Genomic DNA, 23018 nt, shown 5'->3' with positions numbered 1-23018 from the left:
TGCAAGGGTGTGGCCCCACCTGGGCCAGTTTCTCCTGTTCAAGGAGGTGCTTGCAAGATACCCTCTTGAGGCGGGACAGTTGAGTTCAAATCCCAGCTTCTCCCTGACCTGAGGCAAGTGACTTCACGTCTCTGAGCCTCAGTTTCCTCCTCTGTAAAATGGGCCACTGGTTCAGTGAGATCCTACATGAGATGCACAGAGGCTGGCAGACGGTCAGTGGTTCAATCAATATTAGCCAGTCTCCTCCCTCAGCACCACTTATAAGGGGTTCATACCCTCCGAGAATCCACATTATTCAGCTCCCCAATTTTCATGATTAGTTACCACAACCTCCACTTTATGTAGGGGGAATCTGAGCCCTAGAGAGGGTTGAGTCCTTACTGGTCCCTAAGTCTGGAAGACTGTGCCTAAAGATCTCAAGGGTGATGGGGATTGTTTCTGGTGGGTCCTTGGGGAAGAAAGAGGAATATTGTTATCAGCAGCAGCAGCAGAGAGAACCACAGCCATGCTGGGTGGGGAGGGGCCTAACATGGATTGGGCATTTTTATTAATTCTCTCTAGCTAGATTCATTATTGAAGCCTCCTCTCTGCTCAGAGGGAGTACATCCCTATCCTCACGGAAACCCCACCTCCCTCTTTTCTTGTCTCCCAGGTGACCTGGTTCCACATGGACTGTCAGGACCTGATGGCCCAGCTGAGGCTGGGCAAGGCCCAGAGGACCAGCCCTGGGGACCAGCGCCGTCTCCACCGCTACCTGCAGCGCCTGGCGTCCGAGTTTCCTGCCGAGAAGCTCACAGCCATGGGGCTGCAGGTGGCCTCGCTGAGCCGGGAGGGCCTGGGCCGGGACCTGTGGGAGGAGGCCCAGGCGAGACACGAGGACATCCAGATGCTCCTGAAGAAGGCGCTAGCCCACTGTCCGTGCCCAGCAGGTTCCCCGGCCCACCCCACGTGCCCGGAACTCAGGGGGGCGGCCACCAAGGACCAGGGCCTGAATGGGGAAGTCACTTCCAAGGGCAGATGGGACCTGCCCCTCCAGGACTCACTGGGTTCAGATCGTTCGCCCAAATCCCGTTGGCCTCCTTGGGCCCCCAGGCGTGGACAGAACAGAAATCTCCAAGCGGCCCCTCCGACCCAGGAAGCTGGCCAGGCTGTTGAGGCTGATGAAGGCAGAACCCCCCATGGGCCCTTGGACCCCGCTCCTGAGCGTTTCCTCACCACCCTCTTCTCCTGGCAGCGACTCCCCAGGCAGACTCAGATCTCCCAGCCTGCTGGGGACAGCTTCTCCTCAGAGGGGACAGGCTCACAGACGTCTCTGGAGGACTCGCCCCACACAAGTCCCCCTGCTTCCCTCTAGCTGGGAGTTCCCGTCAATCATCAGACTCCTGAGGGCGGGGTGCGGGGAGTGCTTGGGGTGGAGCCCAGCAACAGATGGGGAGCCCAGGATGATCCCTCAGAACGTAGCTACTGAGTTTGGCCCGTGCTTGGAGGATGAGAACCCGGCACCTGCTCCTGGCCCCAGGTAGCTCCGGGAAGCCCGACTCACATTCGGAATAATGAGAGCGCAGGGCAGGGCAGGACATGGGGAAGCGTGGCATTGGCTCCAAAACCCCAGAGACTCGTCGTGGAAAGAGCTGATGGTACATACCTTTCCAGAGGTCTCTGACTTAGGCGGGCCAGATGCCCGCCTGGAGTTCTGGGGTGTGCCAGCTTCCTCTTGGAACACGAGGGGCAGAGCTGCCCTCATGATGGAACCCAGGGTGGGGAGATTGGGGAGTGGTTTCTTGTCTTAGGGGCCCACAAGGAAACAAACCCTACACAAGGATTCGAGTGCACATTTCTTTGGCTTTGATCCCAGGAACTACTGGCAAAGGAGCAGGGGGAGTGAGTCTGGGAAGGGAATAAAGGGTGTGCTGTCAAGGGAATTATCGCATGTAATTTATTCGCTGGTACCGCTGGCCTCAAGCAAAGAGAATCACCTGCTGGAGGCCAGTTAGTGCACAAAAGAGGGGTAGGGAGGTGGACTCTCTGCCGCGTCTCTGTCACTTGGCTCCTCCAACCGATATGAACATCAGTCTGAAGTTCAAGGAACCCCAGAGAGGACCCCTTCCTTCTCCTGTATCTCTGTCTTCTTCCCCTCCCCAGCACAGGTCCTCAGACCCTACCATCCGCTCTCCCCACCCTAAGCCCCACCTCTCTCTAGGCACAGCCTCTGGTGTCCAGTGCCATCAGGTTTTGCTGTGGTAGGGAGCCACATCCCCAGCCAGCAGGTGGTGCGAGGAGACAGTGGGAAAAGACTCAAGAGGCTCTGAGATCAGAGCATCCAGAAGAAAGCGGGCCTTTCACAATGCCCGGAGTGACCCCGGCTGGCGCCTCCCCTGAATGTCATTATCCCAAGAGCATGTGCCTGTCTGTCCTAGGATGCCTCACCAAGGTGGCCTCTGGTAGCTTAGCCCTGGAATTTTCCTGGCTCCGGGATGAGGGTGGGGTACACGTCCTCCCACAAGATGAGGCTCTAGAAGGAGTGGGGGAGGCAGGACCGGAGAACAAACAGGGTTTCTCAAGAGCCGTCTCAGTAGAGAGAGCCGCACAAATCTCCATGCCCAAAATATCTTTGGGCATCTTCCGGGACTCAAGATTCCGTCAAGAGTGGTCTGAGGCCTCTCTGCCTGAGAACCACAAGCAGAGCTGTTCAAAGGCAGTTTCCTAGGGGATCCCACCCCAGATAATCAAAACCAGACCCGTGGGGCGGGGTAGCTGGAACTTGCATTTGTAACCAACTGCTCAGGCAACACAGTGAAGTGTGTGTGTTGTTGGGAAACACTTGGGGCTGAGACCTGAGCCGGTGCCCCCACCCCAACCCCAAGCCAGCTCTGATCTTTCATTCCAATCTCCTGCCTTCTGTCCAGACAGCCCTGAGGATGCAGGAGGCATTTGATTGCCCATCTCCATCCATGCCTGTTGCCTCAGAGTGGGGCTAAAGGCTCTTAAAATGCTGTTGCCATAGCAACAGCATCCAGCCAGTGGGGACCACAGGCAGGGAGCCAGGGTACCTGGGGTGTAAGGATGAAAACTGAGTTCTGAGAGGCTACAGCTACTGCTAGGGCTGAGAGGGGCTGAGGAGGGGTATGGATAATCCAGGAATCCTTGGGAGGGAGGGTCTCCAAAGCCGTCTCATACATCCCTCTGTCTCCAAAAAGAACCGAACCCCAACAACTTGTTTATTCACAGCAGCCCAAAGGAGAGAAAGGGGTGCAGAAATGAAATATAGTAATTAATAATAGTAAGGCTTTCTGGTGGCTTGGTAGTAAAGAATCTGCCAGCCAATGCAAGAGACACAGGTTCGACCCCTGGTCTGGGAGGATCCCACATGCCAAGACGTAGCTAAACTGGTACACCATAACTATTGAGCCTGTGCTCTAGAGCCCGGGAACTGCAACCACTGAGCTCTCATGCTACAGGTACTGAAGTCCGTGTGTCCTAGAGCCCATGATCAGCAACAAGAGAAGCCACCACAATGAGAAGCCCAAGGGCCACAATTAGAGAAAATCCTGCATGCAACAACAAAGACCCCAGCACAGCTAAAAAATAAATAAAAATTTTAAAGATGATTAATAATAATAGTTAACATTTATTCTGTGTTTTCTTTGTGTCTGGCTTGGTGCTAAGCCCTTTAAAAACTTTGCCGGCCTTGTTGAATTTTTCACAACAATCCTACGAAGCCAATATTGATTTCACCCCATTTTACTGAGGAGGAAACTGAGACTCAGAGAGGTTTGGTGATGCCTTGCCCAGTGTCACATAGCAAGTGGCAAAACTGGGACTCGACACAGCACTGATGCTTCAGACTCATCTTCAGACAAGCTGGGCTGGTTGCTAATTCTGCAGTGACCATGGGCTTTGTCTCTTCAGCAGTCCTGCTGTGCCAGGACACTGCCATGCAGCCAGGGGCTTTGGCTGGGCGGGACTTGGCCCTTTAGGTGGCACTTTCTCTGGTCTCCAAAAGCATCCAAGGCAGCGTGGCTTGGTGGTCCTTCACATGGATGGACTGGGTTCCTGCCCAGGCTCCATAAATCACAAGCTGTGAGTCTTTGGCCAGATTATGCCACCTTTCTGTGCTTTGATGTCCTCATCCTTAAAATGAGAATCACCAGACCTCAGAGGCTTGCTGTGAGTACTAAATGAGTTACTATGTGGAAGGTCCTTAGAAAGGCTCCTTAGTAAGTGCTCATTAAGTGATGTGTAGTGCTATACTCTGGCACCAAGCCAGCCCAGCCCCTGATTTCATTACCCAACAAATCAGGGAAGAAATTCCTTCAAAGGACGTCAACGGATTCCCAAAGGGTCTTTTGCTCTCTGAATCATGTGGATTCCCTGATTAGTATTCTGGATCCCCAGCTGTCTCCTGAAAGCCAAAGAGAGCTGATTGATTGACTTTGCCCTGATCTGCCCATGGAGGAGGCATGGTATGCCCCTCCACCCCAAAAGATTCTCTACTAATTCCCAAATTCTGTTCTGAGGCTGAGGAGGGGCAATGTCTCTCTGATGGCTCTCTTAAGAAAGTTTGCAGCCTGTTCTGGTGGGAAGAAAATGGGGCTGAGGAGGAACCTCAAGTCTGCCAGTGACATGACTGTGATTATCCCAGTATGATGGGAAACTCGTTGCAAGCTCCAGGAGTGGTGGGCAAGGGCTGGTAGAAGGAGCACAGCCTGGGAGTCAGGGACCTCACGTGACCCTTCCGCCCTGCTGCCTGTTGGCTGCTTTCATGACCCCAGGCAGGTTGCTTCCCCTTTTTGGCCCTCAGTTTACCCCATCTGTCCCATTGGGTCACTGAATGGATAAGGATCTTTCTCGTCTTTGGATCAGAGAGCCCAGGCTTTGAATTCAGGCTTAACTGTCTGGTGACTCTGAGCAGATGGCTGCCTCTCAGTTTTTCCCATCTGTCCAGTGGGTGTGTCAAGCCTGCTGGGCCAGGATAATAAGATCGCGGGATCCTTGAGCTCCACATTACGCCTTTTCCTCCCCAGAGGGCTGAGAAATCCAGACTGTGAAGTCTGAGAAATCCACTGGGCAGTGGCTGGAGGCACAGGTTGGACCGAGCCCAAATAGAAGTTCAGGCACTTTACAATTTACAATGTGGTGGGGGTTTTTTGTTTTTGTTTTTGTTTTTTTTGTCCATCCATTTCTGCATCCAATATTCCCTACCACCCTGAGTGCATGAAATTCACACTCTAGTATGTTTCCATTTTACAGATGAGAAGACTGAAGACTGGAGAAGAGAGGCTACTGGCCCAAGGTCACACAGCAAGGGAAAGAAGGACCAGAAAACGGGAACCACAGAATTTGGATTGAGCTCTGGTGCATGCCCACTCCAGGAGAGCAGATGTGAGCCACTCTGAGGTGGGCACCCCACACCCTCAGGTCTTCAAGTTACCCACATCAGACCAAGACAGGGCACCTGGCAGCACAGGCTGCCCTCCGGGTACAGCAATGTTCTGTTCTCTGTGAGCTGCGAACTGGCTTTCAGCCCAGGACAAACCCATCAGGCCCAAAACCCCACCCTCTCCCAGCTGCAAAATAGCTCTCTGAGGCCAGAACCAGTGGGCTCCCTGGAGAATAAACAAGTCCTCTGGCCAGGTAACAGGACCTTTGGATCCCATCCCCTGCAGTCTGGGGCATGATGGGGATTTGGGTGAACCACTGCACTTCCTCAGGCCTTATTGTCTCCATCTGTGAAATGGGGGGATTGGTCAAGACCAGAGATGGCAAGGGGGTGTCATCTGGCCTGTGGAACCCTCCCAAGTCTGCCTCCTTCTCTGAGTACCATCCATTCAGGCACCCTGGTTGGAAACCGCAAGTTGTCCTTGAACTGCCCCAGAGGCCCCAGATCCACCCTCCTCATCTCTCTCTAATCTACTTCTTTCTCTTTCCATCCTCCCATCCTCATCCCAGCCTTCATCTTCTTTCCCCTGGACAGTTGTAACAGTATCCTCAATGGTCCTCCTGCAGCCTCTTGGGCCCTTTGATCTGCCCTCCGCACAGAAGTTAGAGGGACCTTTGCAAAATGTCCCTCTAAGGGCTTCCCTAGTGGCTCAGACGGTAAAACATCTGTCTGCAATCCAGGAGACCCGGGTTTGATCCCTGGGTTGGGAAGATCCCCTGAAGAAGGAAATGGCAGCCCACTCCAGTATTCTTGCCTGGAAAATCCCATGGACCGCAGAGCCTGGTAGGCTACCATCCATGGGGTCGCAAAGAGTTGGACACGACTGAGCGACTTCACTTTCCTGCAAAATGTAAACTAATGGTAGTCCCCACTTAACACAGCCTAGTGGCATCCCATGGCACTCCGGGTAAACCCCACTATGCCCATCGCTGTGATCTACAAAGTTCTGTGTGGTCAGGCCTCTGCCCATCACTTTAGCCTCACCTCACTCCTCTATCTCCATGCTGTCTGAGTTCCAACAGCACCTACCTTCCTCTTAGTTCCTGAGCTGTTCCAAGCTCTTTCAAGTTCCCCTGGAAGCAGACCTGGCAACAAGGACTAAGATACTGGTGATTTGCTGAAGAGGAGATCATGAAATCAGGGAAAGGAGAAATAGGACAGAGAAGGGAAGCAAGCCAAGGTACAATTTCAGATCTAGCCTCAGTCTCTGCCTAATTACATGGAGATTGCTGAAGGGTATTTTCCCACTGCAGGCCTCTGCAAAAGCCTGCTGCACAAAGCAAGGCCCAGGAACCCTAGAGCAGTGCTTGCTTGGAGGGTTATAAGTGTGGGCCCATAGAAGATAATATTCTGTATTACAATACATAGCAACTTCTCACCACTAAATTATAAATTTTTTAAAGTTCAACTGAAAAATAGGGAAAGGAGGGACTTCCCTGGTGGCCCAGTGGCTAACACTCTGAGCTCCCAATGCAGGGGGCCTGGAGTCTGATCCGTGGTCAGGGCACTAGCACACGCCACAACTATGACCTGGTGAGGCCAAATAAATAAATTAAAATATTAAGGAAAAATGGGTAAAGGATATGAATAAGTTTCTCTAGATAAGATACACAAAATTACAATAAGGGCATGAAAAAAAATTCTCAACATCATTAGTCATCGAGGAAATGCAAATCAAAACCACAATGAGATATCATTTTACATTTATTAGGCTGGCTAGAATTTAAAAGTCCAGTAATGTTGGCTGGATGTGGAGAAATTGGAACCTTCATACATTGCTGGTGGAAAATGTGAAATAATGCAGATGCTTCAGGGAAAGATCTTTAAATAGTTAAACATCAAGTTATCACATGACCCAGCAATTTCCTTCCTAGGAATTATACACCCAAAAGAAATGAAATCATATGTCCACACAAACATTTCTACATGAAGGTTTAGAGCAGAATTATTCGTCATTGTTAAAAGGCAGAAGCAATCCAAATATTGGTCAACTAACAAATGGATAAACAAAATGTAGTATATTCATACCATGAGATATTATTCAGCCATAAAAAGGAATGAAGTCACTTCCGAACTTATTCTATGAAGCAAGCGTTATCTTGATACTGAAGCCAGATAAATATATCACAGGAAAAGAAAATTACAGATCAATATTACCTTATGAATAGAGATATAAAAATCCTCAACAAGATACTAGCAAACCAAAGAATATAGCACATTGAAAGAATTATACAGTGTGATCAAGTGGGATTTATCCCAGGAATGCAAGGGTAGTTAAAGATAAAACAAAATCAATCAATACAATATACCACATCAACAGAATAAAGGGAGAAAAAGCATGATCGTCTCAATTGTCTCAGAAAAGACATTTGACAAAATCCAACAGCCTTTCATGATTAAAAACAAAATAAAATAAAAACAAGAACAAAAAGAAAAAATACTACTCCGAAAATAAAAGGGAACTTATTCAACATGATAAATGAAATTCATGAAAACCCAACAACTAAAATCAAATGAATGGTGAAAGATTGAAAGCTCTCTCCCTAAGGTCAGGAGCAAAACAGGATGCCTGTTTTCACCACTGCTATTCAATATTGTACTGGCAGTTCTGGACAAGAAAATTAGATAAGAAAAACATATAAAAGAAATTAAATTAGACCGTAAAAAGAGCAATTAACCCTCCAAAAGAAAAAAAAGGCTTCCAAACTGAAAAGAGATGAGTAAAATTGTTTTTATTCACAGATGACATGATTCTGTATATAGGAAATACCAAATAATCCACAAGAAAGCTACTAGAGCTAATAAATAAATTTAACGAAGTTGTGGGTTACAAGATCAACACACAAAGATCTGTGTTTCTACACACCAGCAATGAGCAATCTGAAAAGGAAATTAAGAAAGCAATTTCATTTCCAAAAGCATCTGAAAGAATAAAACACTTAGAAATAAATTTAGCCAAGGAGATGAAAGACATCATATTCATGGGTAGGAAGGCTTAACATTGTTAAAATGTCAATACTATCCAAAGGGATCTGCAGATTCAACATAATCCCTATCAAACTTCCAACAGCCTTTTTTTGGGCAGAAACAGAAAAACTGATCCTCAAATTCATGTAAAATAGCAAGTGGTCCCCGAGTAGACAAAACAACTTGAAAAAGAAGAACAAGCTAGGGGAACTCTCAGTTTCCAATTTCAAAACTTACTACAAACCTACAGTAATCAAAAGAGTGTGGTACTACCATAAGGATGGACATCTAGACAGAGGGAATCAAAATAAACCCATACATCTACAGTCAATTGCTTTTCAGCAAGGCTGCCAAGTCCATTCAATGGGGAAAGAATGAGCTCTTAAACAAATGGTGCTGGAAAAACAGAATTTCTTCTTGTAAAAGAATGAAATTGAACCTCTTCATTTGCATAAGCTTCACAGCATATAAAAAATTAACTCAAAATGGATCAACAACCTAGATTGTAAGGGATAAAGCTGTTAAACTCTTAGGAGAAAACATAAGGGTAGACCTTCATGAGCTTGGATTTGACAATGAGTTTTTAGCTATGACACCAAAGGCATGAGCAGCAAAAGTAAAAGTTGATACATTGGATTTCATAAAAATAAAAAACTGTACATCAAAGCATATTATCAAAAAAATGAAAAGACAACGTACAGAATGGGAGAAAATATTTGCAACTCTTATATATGATGAGGGTTTAGTATCCAGAATATATACACTCTTGCAACTCAGCAAGAAAAAGGCAAGTAACTCAATTTAAAAATAGGTAAAGAACTTGAGGAGAAGGCAATGGCACCCCACTCCAGTACTCTTGCCTGGAAAATCCCATGGACGGAGTAGCCTGGTAGGCTGCAGTCCATGGGGTCGCTAAGAGTCGGACATGACTGAACAACTTCACTTTGACTTTTCACTTTCATACATTGGAGGAGGAAATGGCAACCCACTCCAGTGTTCTTGCCTGGAGAATCCCAGGGACGGGGGAGCCTAGTGGGCTGCTGTCTATGGGGTCGCACAGAGTCGGACACGACTGAAGCGACTTAGCAGCAGCAAAGAACTTGAATGAGACATTGCCCCAAAGAAGATATATAAATGGCTAACAGGTACATAAAAAGATGCTCAACATAATTAGTCATTAGGGAAATGCAAGTCAAAACCGCAAACAGATATCACCTCACACTACCAAGATGAATATAACTGGAAAAGCAGAAAACGAATATTGGTGAGGATGTAGAGAAATTGGAACACTTGTACATTGCTGGTGGGAATGCAAAATGGTGCAGCCCCTGTGGAAAACATTTTGGTGGTTCCTCAAAAAGGTAAATATAGAATGACTCAGCAATTCCACTCCTAGGTATATATCCAAAAGAATTGAAAACAGGGACTCAAACAGGTACTTGTACACCAATGGTCACAGCAGCATCATTCATAATAGCCAATAGATGGAAATGATCCAAGTGCCCATCAAAATGTGGTATATATGTACAATGGAATAGTATCCATCTGTAAAAAGAATGTTCTGATACATGCTACAGTATGGATGATCTTTGAAAACATTTTGTTAAATGGAACAAATCAGAAAAAAAAAGAACCAATATTGCATGATTTCATGAAATACCTAGAGTAGGCAAATTCACAGAGACATAAAGTAGGTTAGAGTTTATCAGGGGCTGGGAGGAGGGAGGAATAAAGAATCATTGTTTAATGGGTCTAGAACTGGCAAATCTATAGAAACAGAAAGTAGATTAGTGGTTGCTTAGGATTGGGAGTGTGGGGTGAGAGGATATGAATCCTTAAAGAGCAAAGTTTTTTGGGTTTTTTTGAGGTCATAAAAATGTTCTGAAATTAACTATGATAATGGTTGCAGGTATCTGTGAATATACTAAAAACTATTGATTTGTATACTTTAAATGGGTGAATTGCATAGTATGTGAACTATATCTCAATAAAGTTTTTTTTTCCTTTAAACAATCAAACAAACAAAAAAGCAGACAGAAGCCAAAGGAGGGATGCAGAGAAACAAACAATGATCATAGGAAATCTGGATGTAGCACTGACAATTTCTGCTTACAATCTATTTCTTGTCTCAAGGCCTGGAATGTTCTTCCCCTATCTTTTCAATTTACTAAGCCTTCTTTATCCTTCAGATATCAGCAACAGGGTCAGACTTTCCTGACTACCCTTAAGGAGTCAAAATCCCCCTTTATGCAGACCATGTAGGTCTTCTTCATATCACTAATCTCAATTGCTATTTTATTAATGCACATATCCCTCACTAAACTCCTGTGAGTTTCACAAGAACAGGAACTGAACCGGCCTGCTCAATGTACCCTAGGCACAGGGAAGGAAATCAACAAAATTTTTTAGATGAATGAATACCAACTCTGATTGATTAGTAGGGACTGTCTAGAGCACCTGGTTCTCTCAGTTAGAAGGACTTCTATGATTGATTAATGATGTCTGCCATGGATGAGTATGTGACCGAGATACTAGTGTTTGGTGCTCCTGCTTAGTCATCTGACTCTTTGTGTCCTCATGAACTGTAGCCCGCCAGGCTCCTCCGTCCATGGAATTTTCCAGACGAGAATACTGATGTGGATTGCCATTTACTACTCCAAGAGCTCTTTTGGCCCCAGGGATTGAACCCGCGTCTCCTGTGTCTGCTGCCTTAGTAGGTAGATTCTTTACCACTGATGCGCCCCCAAATTGCCATCCCTGAGCTACAAGGGCCATCCCTCAGGGTCTCCCATCAGAGGGCGCTCTAGAAACAGTCTCATCTGCCTCAGCTCCCAGGAGGAGAGTGCCGTTGTCATCCCAGCTGGCCTTGATAATCAATCACACAACCATGTGATGCCATTAGGATTTGTCACTGAATCACATCCAGGTGCGCCGGGCAGGAGCAAGTGGCCTCATTTGCATCTCATCTGCATGGAAATTTGCATACGCCTCCACAGCTCTGTCTCCTTGCAATTTTCAAGTTAAAATGTCATTATCACTCCTGTGAAGCCTGTTAGTTCTTGATTTCATTTTCCCTGCTCCTCTACCCAGACTCCCTCCTAAGCCTTAGACATTCAAGCCTGGGCTGGGAGAAGAAAATAGGTTTGAGCTTTGGTTCTGTTGCTGATTAACTTGTGATTTCCCTCCCCAGGCCATGTCTGTGCCACTCCTATGGGAGCTGCCTATGGGAGCTGCCCTTTAAACAGTCCCACGAGGGCTACAAATTTAGCCACTAGGACTGTCCCTGTGAAGCCTCAAATTCCCCACCTCTAAAAGCCTTTGACCTTGCTGTGCCCTCCTCCTGGAAAAGCCTTCTCCCTTGTCTTCAGGGTGAATGTCCAGGATCCCACCCTTTCAGTTCAGTTCAGTTCAATGCAGTCGCTCAGTCGTGTCCGACTCTTTGCGACCCCATGAATCGCAGCATGCCAGGCCTCCCTGTCCATCACTAACTCCCGGAGTTCACTCAGACTCACGTCCATCAAGTCAGTGATACCATCCAGCCATCTCATCCTCTGTCATCCCCTTCTCCTCCTGCCCCCAATCCTTCCCAGCATCAGAGTCTTTTCCAATGAGTCAACTCTTCGCATGAGGTGGCCAAAGTACTGGAGTTTCAGCTTTAGCATCATTCCTTCCAAAGAAATCCCAGGGCCGATCTCCTTCAGAATGGACTGGTTGGATCTCCTTGCAGTCCAAGGGACTCTCAAGAGTCTTCTCCAACACCACAGTGCAAAAGCATCAATTCTTCGGCCCTCAGCCTTCTTCACAGTCCAACTCTCACATCTATACATGACCACAGGAAAAACCATAGCCTTGACTACACGGACCTTTGTTGGCAAAGTGATGTCTCTGCTTTTGAATATGCTATCTAGGTTGGTCATAACTTTCCTTCCAAGGAGTAAGCGTCTTTTAATTTCATGGCTGCAGTCACCATCTGCAGTGATTTTGGAGCCCCAAAAAATAAAGTCTGACACTGTTTTCACTGTTTCCCCATCCATTTCCCATGAAGTGATGGGACCAGATGCCATGATCTTCGTTTTCTGAATGTTGAGCTTTAAGCCAACTTTTTCACTCCCCACTTTCACTTTCATCAAGAGGCTTTTTAGTTTCTCTTCACTTTCTGCCATAAGGGTGGTGTCATCTGCATATCTGAGGTTATTGATATTTCTCCTGGCAATCTTGATTCCAGCTTGTGTTTCTTCCAGTCCAGCATTTCTCATGATGTACTCTGCATATAAGTTAAATAAGCAGGGTGACAATATACAGCCTTGACGTACTCCTTTTCCTATTTGGAACCAGTCTGTTGTTCCATGTCCAGTTCTGACTGTTGCTTCCTGACCTGCATACAGATTTCTCAAGAGGCAGATCAGGTGGTCTGGTATTCCCATCTCTTTCAGAATTTTCCACAGTTTATTGTGATCCACACAGTCAAAGGCTTTGGCATAGTCAATAAAGCAGAAATAGATGTTTTTCTGGAACTCTCTTGCTTTTTCGATGATCCAGCAGATGTTGGCAATTTGATCTCTGGTTCCTCTGCCTTTTCTTAAACCAGCTTGAACATCAGGAAGTTCACGGTTCATATATTGCTTGGAGAATTTTGAGCATTACTTTACTAGCATGTGAGATGAGTGCAATTGTGCGGTAGTTTGAATATTCTTTGGCATTGCCTTTCTTTGGGATCGGAATGAAAACTGACCTTTCCCACCCTTTAGTTCTCAGTTTATACTGTGCTGCAGCCCTCAGTCATAAACTGATTGGCTGAAAAGATAGACATGTGACCCAAACTCACCCATAAGATTCCCTTCCCAGGATTTGGATTTGGGACTCAGAGATGCTGGGCAGTTTCTGAACTGAGTATATGTAAACGAGTTCAGAGGGCACTTGTGTCCAGCTGTATCCACAGAAAGCAGAGAAGTAGTTCTGGGGAAGGAGGGGGAGACCAAAGCTGATGGGCCCAGAGCCAGCCTCAAGAGACCCAGAGTCAGCAAAGAACAAGGCTCCCAATCCAGTCCCCACACTCAAGCGCCACCCCTGAGGCCGGGCTGCCCTGCTCGCTACTGGTTCCACCCTGTGTCTCTTTTCATGCTTCAGCAAGCTCTAGGGACTTGTATTTCTTGCGACCGAGAGGAAACAATAAGGAGATGAAATGGAAGCTTGAGGACCCCAAAAGGAACTTTCCAGGGGAAAAAATTTGATACTTGACATCTCAAAAAGAGCACGGAAGCTGTTGCGAAGATAGAAAGCAGAACTTAAAATTAACTTTCTTTTTTGATGTTTATACTGAGAAAAGGGGGCATCATAAGTTCTTTAGAAACAGGAGCTATGACTTTCTCTTTCTTTAAAAAAAAATTGTATTGAGGTATAGTTGACTTACAATATTATATGTTTCAGGTATACAACATAGCAGTTCACAATTTTTTAAGATTATGCTCCATTTACGGTTATTTTAAAATATTGGCTATATTCCCTGTGCTGTACAGTGTATCCTTGTAGCTTATTTATTTTATACACTACAGTTTGTACCTCTTAATCTCCTACCCTTATCTCGCCTCTCCCCACTTTCCTCTCCTCACTGGTAACTGCTCGTTCTCTGTATCAGAGTCCATTTCTTTTTTTGTTATATTTGGTTGTATTTTTTAGATTCCACTTATCAGTAATGTCATACAGTATTTATCTTCTGTCTGACTTAATTCACTTAGCATAATACCCTCCAAGTCAATCCATGATGTTGCAAATGGCAAGATTTCATTTTTAATGGCTGAGTAGTAGTCCATAATATATACATATTTGTATGCATGTATATATATAGACCACATTTTCTTTCTCCATTCATGTGTTAATGGATACTTATATTGCTTTCCTAGCTTTCCAATTGTAAATAATGCTACTGTGCACACTGGGGTGAATGTATGTTTTTAAATTAATCTTTTCTTTTTTTTTTTTTAAGAAATAGGAGCTATGACCTTAATCTTCCAAAAAGCTTGGATCATCACCCTGCCCAGAGTGCCCTTCCTCTTCCAGGAAGCCCACCCACATGACCCCAACCAAATCAGAAAGGCTCTCCTAAAAAAAAAGAAAAAGAAAGGCTCTCCTACATCTCTGAACCTCTCAGTCCTCAGTTTACCCTTCATGCTGAGCACTCATTCCCTTAATCTGACCTTCATTCCCTTGGGACTGTGTATAACCAGAGGGCTCCATCTGAGGCCTGAAGGTCTGCCCCTCTCAGTACCTGACACTGTTTGTTACTACTAATAAAAACTAATACAAAATGACAATGGCCTTTTATTTACTGAACATCTATTCTGTGCCAGATTTGTTACAGGTGATTTGCCTGAGTTATTGCATCATCACAACAGGTACATCAATTTTATAAAAGATAAAATTAAGGAAATCAACCCTAAATATTCATTGGAAGGACTGATGCTGAAGCTGAAGCTCCAATACTTTGGCCATCTCATGCGAAGAACTGACTCATTGGAAAAGACCCTGATGCTGGGAAAGATTAAGGGCAGGAGGAGAAGGGGGCAACAGAGGACAAAATGGTTGAATGGCATCACTGACTCAATGAACATGAGTTTGAGCAAACTCAGGGAGATAGTGATGAACAGAGAAGCCTGGTGTGCTGCAGTTCATGAGGTCTCAAGAGTCGGACATGACTTAGCGACTGAAGAACAAATGGTCAGAGAGGTTAGGTAATACATAATAGCTCACACAGCCCCTAACTGGTAAAATCAGGATGTGAACCCAGGAAGTCTCACTTCAGAATATGGGCTCTGAACCTCTCCATGTAGATTTGAATTTCCCTAGGGATGCCTGGAGAAGGCAATAGCACTCCACTCCAGTATTCTTGCCTGGAAAATCCCATGGACGGAGGAGCCTGGTGGGCTGCAGTCCATGGGGTTGCTAAGAGTCGGACATGACTGATCGACTTCGCTTTTCATTTTCATGCATTGGAGAAGGAAATGGCAACCCACTCCAGTGTTCTTGCCTGGAGAATCCCAGGGACGGGGGAGCCTGATGGGCTGCCGTCTATGGGGTCGCAGAGTTGGACATGACTGAAACAACTTAGCAGCAGCAGCAGGGATGCCCCATGACTTGAAGAGTTCTCAAAAATGTACCTGCTCCAGAAGCCTTCTGCACTAGCTTGTGGCTGATGCCTCCGTGTCTGACATTTATGCTTCTAATACTTTTGAGTTAAGTAATGATCCAACCATAGGGTAGCCAAACATTTGCCTGGGACAGTCTCAATTCGTTCCTACTGTCCCCACATAATTATTAATAGCTCTCCAAAGTGTTCCCATTTGGCCAATAAATTACATGGTCACCCTACCCATCTGGTGTATTTCAGTGAAGAACAATGCCTCCCTAAGAACAGGGGGTGGGGATGGGCAGGTCCTCGCTGTTGGAGAACAAGGCTGGGGCAGGGAGGTGGAGGCCAGGGGAGCCTCAAGGCCACTGGGATGTGGGGATGAGTCATGGGACTGTCCGCCCAGCTGAAGTCTGGGCTTGTCCCCATTCCTCTATCATTCCCACGCATCCCATTCACCCTGGGGAAGGAGCCGTGGGCAGGATGTCAGCTAGGGTCCAGCTGCAATTTCTGCTCTCCACCCTCAACTCCCCCCCAGAAAAGGGGTGACCTGGTTTCTCCTGCGGAACTCAGTTTGCCCATCTCTTCTAATGGGAGCACTTACCCTGGTTCTAATGGCCAGGAAGCTGGAATAGGATAACTGGGGATGAGATGCCTGTAAGGAACACCTGCTTTCACACACACCCCCACCCTGTGAACTCCTGTGGACATAGCCACATCTGGCTGGGACTCTTGGGATTTCCAGCTGCCAATGACCTGAGACAGGAAGCTTCAGTGAGCCTGAGCAAGGGCTGGGACTATCCCAGCATCCCCAGTGCTCTCAGGGAGGGTCACTTCCCTCCCCCTAAATGTACACTTGAGAATTTAGTGTTTCATCTCACTCAATCATTTATTTCCTATAAGTTATTTCCTCCTCTGGAAAGAGAGGATACCAGTAAGAGTCCATAGCCTTCAGGGCTGTCATAGGGTTGAAGGAGATGTATGTAATTCTCAGCCTTGGAGGGCCATGTGTGGGAGGTAGCATCATTATTAATGACCTATTTACAAGGGATTCTGAACCCCAAGAAGCCTCTGCTGGGCTACCTCCGTGGAAGGAGATGGGGCCTCAGATTTAAGTCCCAGCTCGGCCTTTGGTGAGACGCCAGGAAAGTCACTCCCTTCTGTAAGCCCTGGATTCTCCTCCAGTTGCTAGGGAAAGTATTAGATGGTGGAGGAGGTGGAAGTCTGGAATCATCTGGATCAGGGAGCCAGCGCTAATCTACCTGAATGCTGGCCTGCCTCTCATGTCTCCCCGCTGAATCTCAGCAGCCCTGATCTCAGTGATTCTTTCTCTGAAATCTGCTCATGACCCTGTGCCCCTGGGGTACTCTTGACCTCTTACAGGGGGCCTATTTCTACCATCTGCTCTCCGAGAGGCCCTATTTTCTGGGTCCAGGCCAGGATATCCCAGCTCCAGGCTTCAACCCTCAACACAAAACCACGTCCTGTGGCTCAAGGAAGGATTTTGCAGCTGGTTTCGTCTCAACGTTTCCCTATCTGCTTTGCCAACCATCCTGCAAAGCTGGGATCACTGGGGCTGTTGTGTGGGTGGAGGTTTTCTTCTTGTTTCCTTCATTGTTTGTAGGAAAAAGGCTTAGCCACTCTGCTAATATGTTTCCACTGCAGGAAGGGCCCCAAGATTAGCTCTGCAAGGAGGTCCAAGACTGAGCATGAGCCGGATTCGACCAGAAAGGTCATGATTGGGTCTGAGGGAGGGATCCGAGCAGTGTGGGCTCCAGTGACAGTGCCGACGCCGCCTTGACCCAGGGGATCCCAGGCCCAGGCCCCACTCTGGGGCCCTTACAACACGCGTGTGGGGCAGACTGCATTTCCCAAAGGCGGCTGTGACAGCCCCTACCATCTCACTTGCTTTTCTTACCACGTGACCCTGACTCTTCTATTGAGCACAGATCAGAAAAAATGCAAATCTAGGGACTTCCCTGGTGGTCTAGTAGTTAAGAACCGGCCTTCCGATGCAGGGGAAGCAGGTTTGATCCCTGGTTGGGGAACTAAGATCCCACCTGTCGAGACGCAACTCAGACAACGGACCACAACTAGAGAAGTCAGCGAGTGCCACAGTTACTGAGCCTTTGTGGTCTAAAGCCTGTGCTCTGCAACAAAAACCCAGGGCAGCCATTGTTAATGGATGCAGTGGGTCTATCGCTTAGGGTGCTTAGCCAATGGAAAGTACACACCAAGTACTTTCATTAAAGCAAAAGCACTTGTGACAAGTAAGGGGACAGGAGTTAGCTCTCAAAGTACGATCTCCCAAACAGCAAGATTAAGGAACGTTTAAGCTAAGGCTGCAAGCGTATTCATGGAAAGGCAGGTGTGACCTTCCACATAGAGGTGGAGTTTGAGACCCGCTTGCACGGTATGACAACATGGTGGTAATCCCCACCCTTGGGCTGGAGATTTTAGCGTTAGAATGATGCAAAGCTTACTCTAGGTTGTCAAAATCCAGGCAGTTAGTTGAATGAAGTCACCAGGGTCAGCAAAAGTCAGTATCATCATTCTTTAGGCTCCGGTTAGTCTGGTGGATGAGTGCTCAAGGGGGGTTGGAGCCTGCAACACCACTCAAAAATGTGCTTCAGGCTGATCTCTACCTTTGAAACAGAACCAGGAGTCTTTGTGATTGATTTTTTAAAATAATTTTATTTATTTATTTTGGGCTGTGCTGAGTCTTTATTGCTGCCTGGGCTTTTCTCTAGTTGCAATGTGCAGGCTTCTCCTTGCAGTGGCTTCTCTTGTTGCAGAGGGTGGGCTCATGGGCTCAGTAGTTGTGGCTTCTGGGCCTTAGAGCACAGGCTCAATAGTTGTGGCCAACAGGCTTAGCTACTCTGAGGCATGTGGGATCTTCCTGGATCAGGGATAGAACCCGTGTCTCCTGCACTGGCAGGCAGATTCTTTACCACTGAGCCCTATGATTGATTTTTTATCTTTGCTGAAGTTATTTCTTTCGCCTGATCACAGTTGTTTGTTCCTGCATTCTTTTTTTTTTTTTTTTTTTTGCAGAAGATCTGGTTCGATCTCTGGGTTAGGAAGATCCCCTGGAGAAGGAAATGGCAACGCACTCCAATGTTCTTGCTTGGGAAATCCCATGGACAGAGGAGCCTGGTGGGCTACAGTCCTTGGGGTCACATAGAGTCAGACATGACTGAGCAACTAACACTAACTACTGAAATCTATTCTTTGTTTCCACGTGAAGACCTATAGGAGGCTATCGTTTACCTTTCTCGAAATCATCAGTAAAGAGAACACAGAGGGGTTCTGAAATTCACATTCTGGTTCTTGAGTTTATTCAGGGCATATTACACTTTCTCTCTCTCTCTTTTCTTTTTTTTTTTTTTTGGTTAAGATTTTTTTTTAAAGTGGACCATTTTTAAAGTCTTTATTGGATTTGTTACAATATTGTTTCTGTTTTATGTTTTGTTTCCGTTTTTTTGGCCATGAGGTATGTGGGATCTTATCTCCCTGACCAGGGATCAAACTGGCACCCCCTGCATTGGAAGGCAAAGTTTTAACAATTGGATTGCCAAGGAAGTTCCTACACTTTCTCTTATTGCCTGCTATTCTGCTTCTGCAAAATATGACATAGTCTGGTTTAACCACATCCTTTCCTTATCACTGTACTTCCCTGGTGGCTCAGACGCTAAAGCGTCTGCCTACAATGCGGGAGACCTGGGTTCAGTCCCTGGGTTGGGAAGAGCTCCTGGAGAAGGAAATGGCAACCCACTCCAGTATTCTTGCCTGGAAAATCCCATGGACAGAGAAGCCTGGTAGACAACAGTCCATGGGGTTGCAAAGAGTTGGACACGACTGAGCAACTTCACTTTCACTTTTCCTTATCACTGTCTTGCTAACATCTGGGAATGCAGCCACCAGGCTACAAGGCAGCCCCAAACTATCCAGCTAGAAAGGGACCACCAGGAGGGGCCCTATGTAGGGGTTTTGGTGACCGCCCCCACTGAGCTCCTAGCTGACAGTTGGCGTCAGTCTCCAGACCTGTGAGTGAGGTTGCTTCCATGTGATTTCAGCCTCCAGCCACTGAATCACCCTCCAAGCACTTCCAGTTGACAACATGGGTCAGGACAAACTGTCCCTAATTGTGCCATGTCCAAATTCTTGGACCACAGAACCAGCAAGTATCATAAAACGCTTGTCTTCGGCCACAAAGTTTTGGGTGGTTTGTGATGCTGAGATAGTACAGGAATACTGGCCCTGCTAGAGGTTGCCCCACCCAACATCCTGAGCCCTCCCCCATGGTGTGGGTCTCATCCCCTTGCTGAACCTCACCCAGAACCTTTCCCAGAATATCCCATCCTTATTCAGATGGAGAGATGGGTTCAGGGGGATCAGGGACTTGCCTAGGGTACCACAGACCTCAGTGGCTAGCTGCCCTGCTGCAGGGGAGCTCTGATTAAACCACATCTCTTAAAGCAACTGCAAAGGACAGCTGTGGGTTTGGCCCACTGTCTGTTTTTTTGTAAATAAAGCTTTGTTATCACATAGCCATGCCCATTTATTTACATATCTCCTTTGGCTGCTTTAACCCGGCAAGGGCACAATCAAGTATGGCCCACAAAGCCTGAAACAGTTAGCAACTGATCCTTTACTGAAAGTTCAGTTCAGTTCAGTTCAGTCGCTCAGTCATGTCTGACTCTTTGCGACCCCATGAATCACAGCATGCCAGGTCTCCCTGTCCATCACCAACTCCCGGAGTTTACTCAAACTCATGTTCATCGAGTCGATGATGCCATCCAGCCATCTCATCCTCTGTCGTCCCCTTCTCCTCCTGCCCTCAATCCCTCCCAGCTGAAAGTTAGCCTTCCTTAAAGCCCTGAGAAAGCTGCTGCCCCTCCCAGAAGCTCAAACCTCCCCAAGGTATGAAATGGAAAACTTTCAACTGAAAGTTTAACCCCAAGAGACCTGGGTGCTAATCTCCTCCTCCTCTCCAGACCTTACTTTTTTCTTTAACAAAAGAGAGCAATTATCTGTTCCTGCCTCTGATAGTGCAGGAAGGATGCAGGAAGTAAGGAAGGTAAAGACCCTCAGTCTATGAGCCTGTAGCCTACAAGCCTGTGGGCTCAGTCTTGTGAGCACCTCCCTTCCACCCAGACAAGTTTCTGGATGAAGGGGAGGAGCACGAATGGAGCTGGAGCCCCCAGAGAAATTAGTTCTTCTGGCCCCAGTGGCTTCACCTCATTTGTGATGTTAATTGCATAGATTTGCATAATGTGCTCACTGAGTTGTTATTTTACTTGCACATTTAAATCATTTAATCATCTGTCTTCCTCCCCACCCCCGTAATCTTGAAATGTCAAGATGAGGAGGGGGAGGTGAAAGAAAGACAGAGGAATGTGAGTCTCTAGGTTTCTTTCCCTGACTGTGTCTCTGTCTCTCTTTCTTTCTCTCTGTCACATAAACATACATACACTCTCACCCTGACAAAGCGCACTCCCAAACGCAACTCTGATGTTTAACACTCTCCATCTCCATCACTGGACTCCCATCACACTACTTCTTGCTCTCCCTGATTCATCCCTGCCTTCGGACCTTGGCACGTGCCTTCTCCTCTGTGTGGTACCCTTTCTCCAGATATCCACAGTTTCCACTTTTGCTTTATTCAGTTCTTGCCTCCTCAGGGAATTCTTCCTTGACCTTCTTGTCTTATTTAGTAGCTTCTATCCTTTTTGCATTTTTCTGCAAAGCACTTGTTACCACTCGACATTGTGGTACATTCTTTTGTCAACTCATTTACAGAATGTGAAGTTCACAAAGGCAAGGCTTTTGTTTTTATTTTCCTGCTTGGTTTTTGTCTACTGCTGTCTCTCTAAATGCCTAGAACAGTGCCTGGCACATAGTAGGTATGCAGTAAATATTTGTGAAATTCATGAATACACAGTGAAGGTTTAAAAGCCCTAAAAGGATAAGATGTAATGACTATACAGTCACAAGCTGTCCAAGGCACTGTCAACTCTGAGTCCAGGACCCAGGTTTGCTATCCCTGAGGTCAGGCTTTCTCCAGAAATGGAGCTGTTTCTGAAAGAGCCCTTGAAGCAATGACCCCAGGTCAGCATCCCCTGGGGACTGACATTTCCTGGGCAAGCAAGCATAGCTGTCTAGGGCCTGAGTCCAGGGAGTCTGAACTGGCAGCCTTTGGGGGAAATGGGCAGTTGTTTCACAACCCTAAGCGTCACATGTGGCAGAATTCAGCAGTCAGACTGATAAGCACAGAGGTCACAGAGGGCACAAGGAAGAAGGCGTGGGTCGCAGAGTGAGAGGTCATTGAGAGTCCTGAGAAAGCTGCTGTTCTCACTGCTCAGTGAGTGTTTTGAGCCGGGGATCAGAGCTGGAAATTCAAGCCTCCTCTGCACCATTGTGCAGATGAGGAAACTGAGGCTCAGCCCAGGGAACTGGCTTGTTCAAGTGTCCTGAACAAGACCCATCTCCCAAGAGGAAAGGCTCTGATCCCACTGCCTGTATTGTGCCCCTTCCTCCTTCAGATCCTCCTTAGGCATCCCTTCCTCCAGGAAGCCCTCCTTGATACCCTTGGTTTAGGTCAAGTTCCTCTGTTCTCAGAGAGTAACACTCTCTCCCTTCCAGGTCCACATCTCTTCAGTGACAATCTGGCATTTGCGTCCCCAGCCAGGCTCTAACCTCCAACAGGGCAGGGACCATGCAGGGCTGTTCCAGTCATCCCTGTTGCCAGAGCCTAACACACAGTGGTTGTGTCACAGGGATTCGATGACTGTTGGTTGATTGAACGCACACAGCACGTGCAGAGGTGTGGACAGAGCAGGAGCATTTTGTAGGTGACAAGGAGCCCACAGGGACTGGCCCAGAGGCTGGGATGGTAGCTCAGAAACTCTCAGGATATGCTCTGCCCACATCCTCAGATCCCTTTTCTGCTTCCTGCACACCAGCTTCTGGTCCACACTCATTTCCACAGCCATTACCTGGGTCTCTGTCCTGGGCTGCCTCAGGCTGCCAGAAGCCCCATTTCTTGTGTCTGGGAGGGAGTTGGAAGAGCCTGGAAGAAACTGACCAGCTTTCAACTTCCAATCTCTGATGAGTGTCCTTGGTCCTGACCCTGGCATACTCACAGCATCCTCTTTCCCTTGTCTGGGTCAGAGCATGTGTCAGGGTACTCAGAGACAAAAGCATCAGAGATCTGCATGGTTTCCCCAAGCCTTACTTTAGGATGACTGGCTTTCTGGCTGTTATTTAAAGAAGCTGCACTCTCCCGCTCCTCCAGGCCTTTGAACCTGCTGTTTTCCTTTGCCTGCCCAGCAAACTCCTACACATCCTTCAAAGCCCAGCTCCAATGTCACCTCCTGCTGGAAGTCTTCCCTGACCATGCTCTTCCCCCAGGTAAGGTTTGGTGATTTCTCTGGGCACTGACTCAGAGTCTCCTGTTCCTGACCCAACATAGAGCTGGCCACATAC

The 23018-nt window shown here is 47.1% G+C and overlaps 1 protein-coding gene across 1 annotated transcript in view; it reads left to right on the top strand.

Annotated features, from left to right (window-relative positions):
• The window catches only part of KIAA1755, a 38908-nt gene extending 36986 nt beyond the window's left edge, over nucleotides 1-1922 (top strand). Inside the window, exon 14 of the mRNA XM_003586816.6 lies at nucleotides 653-1922. Within this exon, the coding sequence (XP_003586864.3) occupies nucleotides 653-1354 (702 nt within the window). The 3' untranslated portion in view covers nucleotides 1355-1922. The remainder of the gene's footprint in view (nucleotides 1-652) is intronic.
• The last annotated feature ends 21096 nt before the right edge of the window (nucleotides 1923-23018 follow it).

The sequence above is a fragment of the Bos taurus genome, chromosome 13 (genome assembly GCF_002263795.3).
Source record: "Bos taurus isolate L1 Dominette 01449 registration number 42190680 breed Hereford chromosome 13, ARS-UCD2.0, whole genome shotgun sequence".
Lineage (NCBI taxonomy): Eukaryota > Metazoa > Chordata > Mammalia > Artiodactyla > Bovidae > Bos > Bos taurus.
Note: the sequence above shows the minus strand (reverse complement) of the source record. Positions and strands in the feature narration are given on the sequence as shown.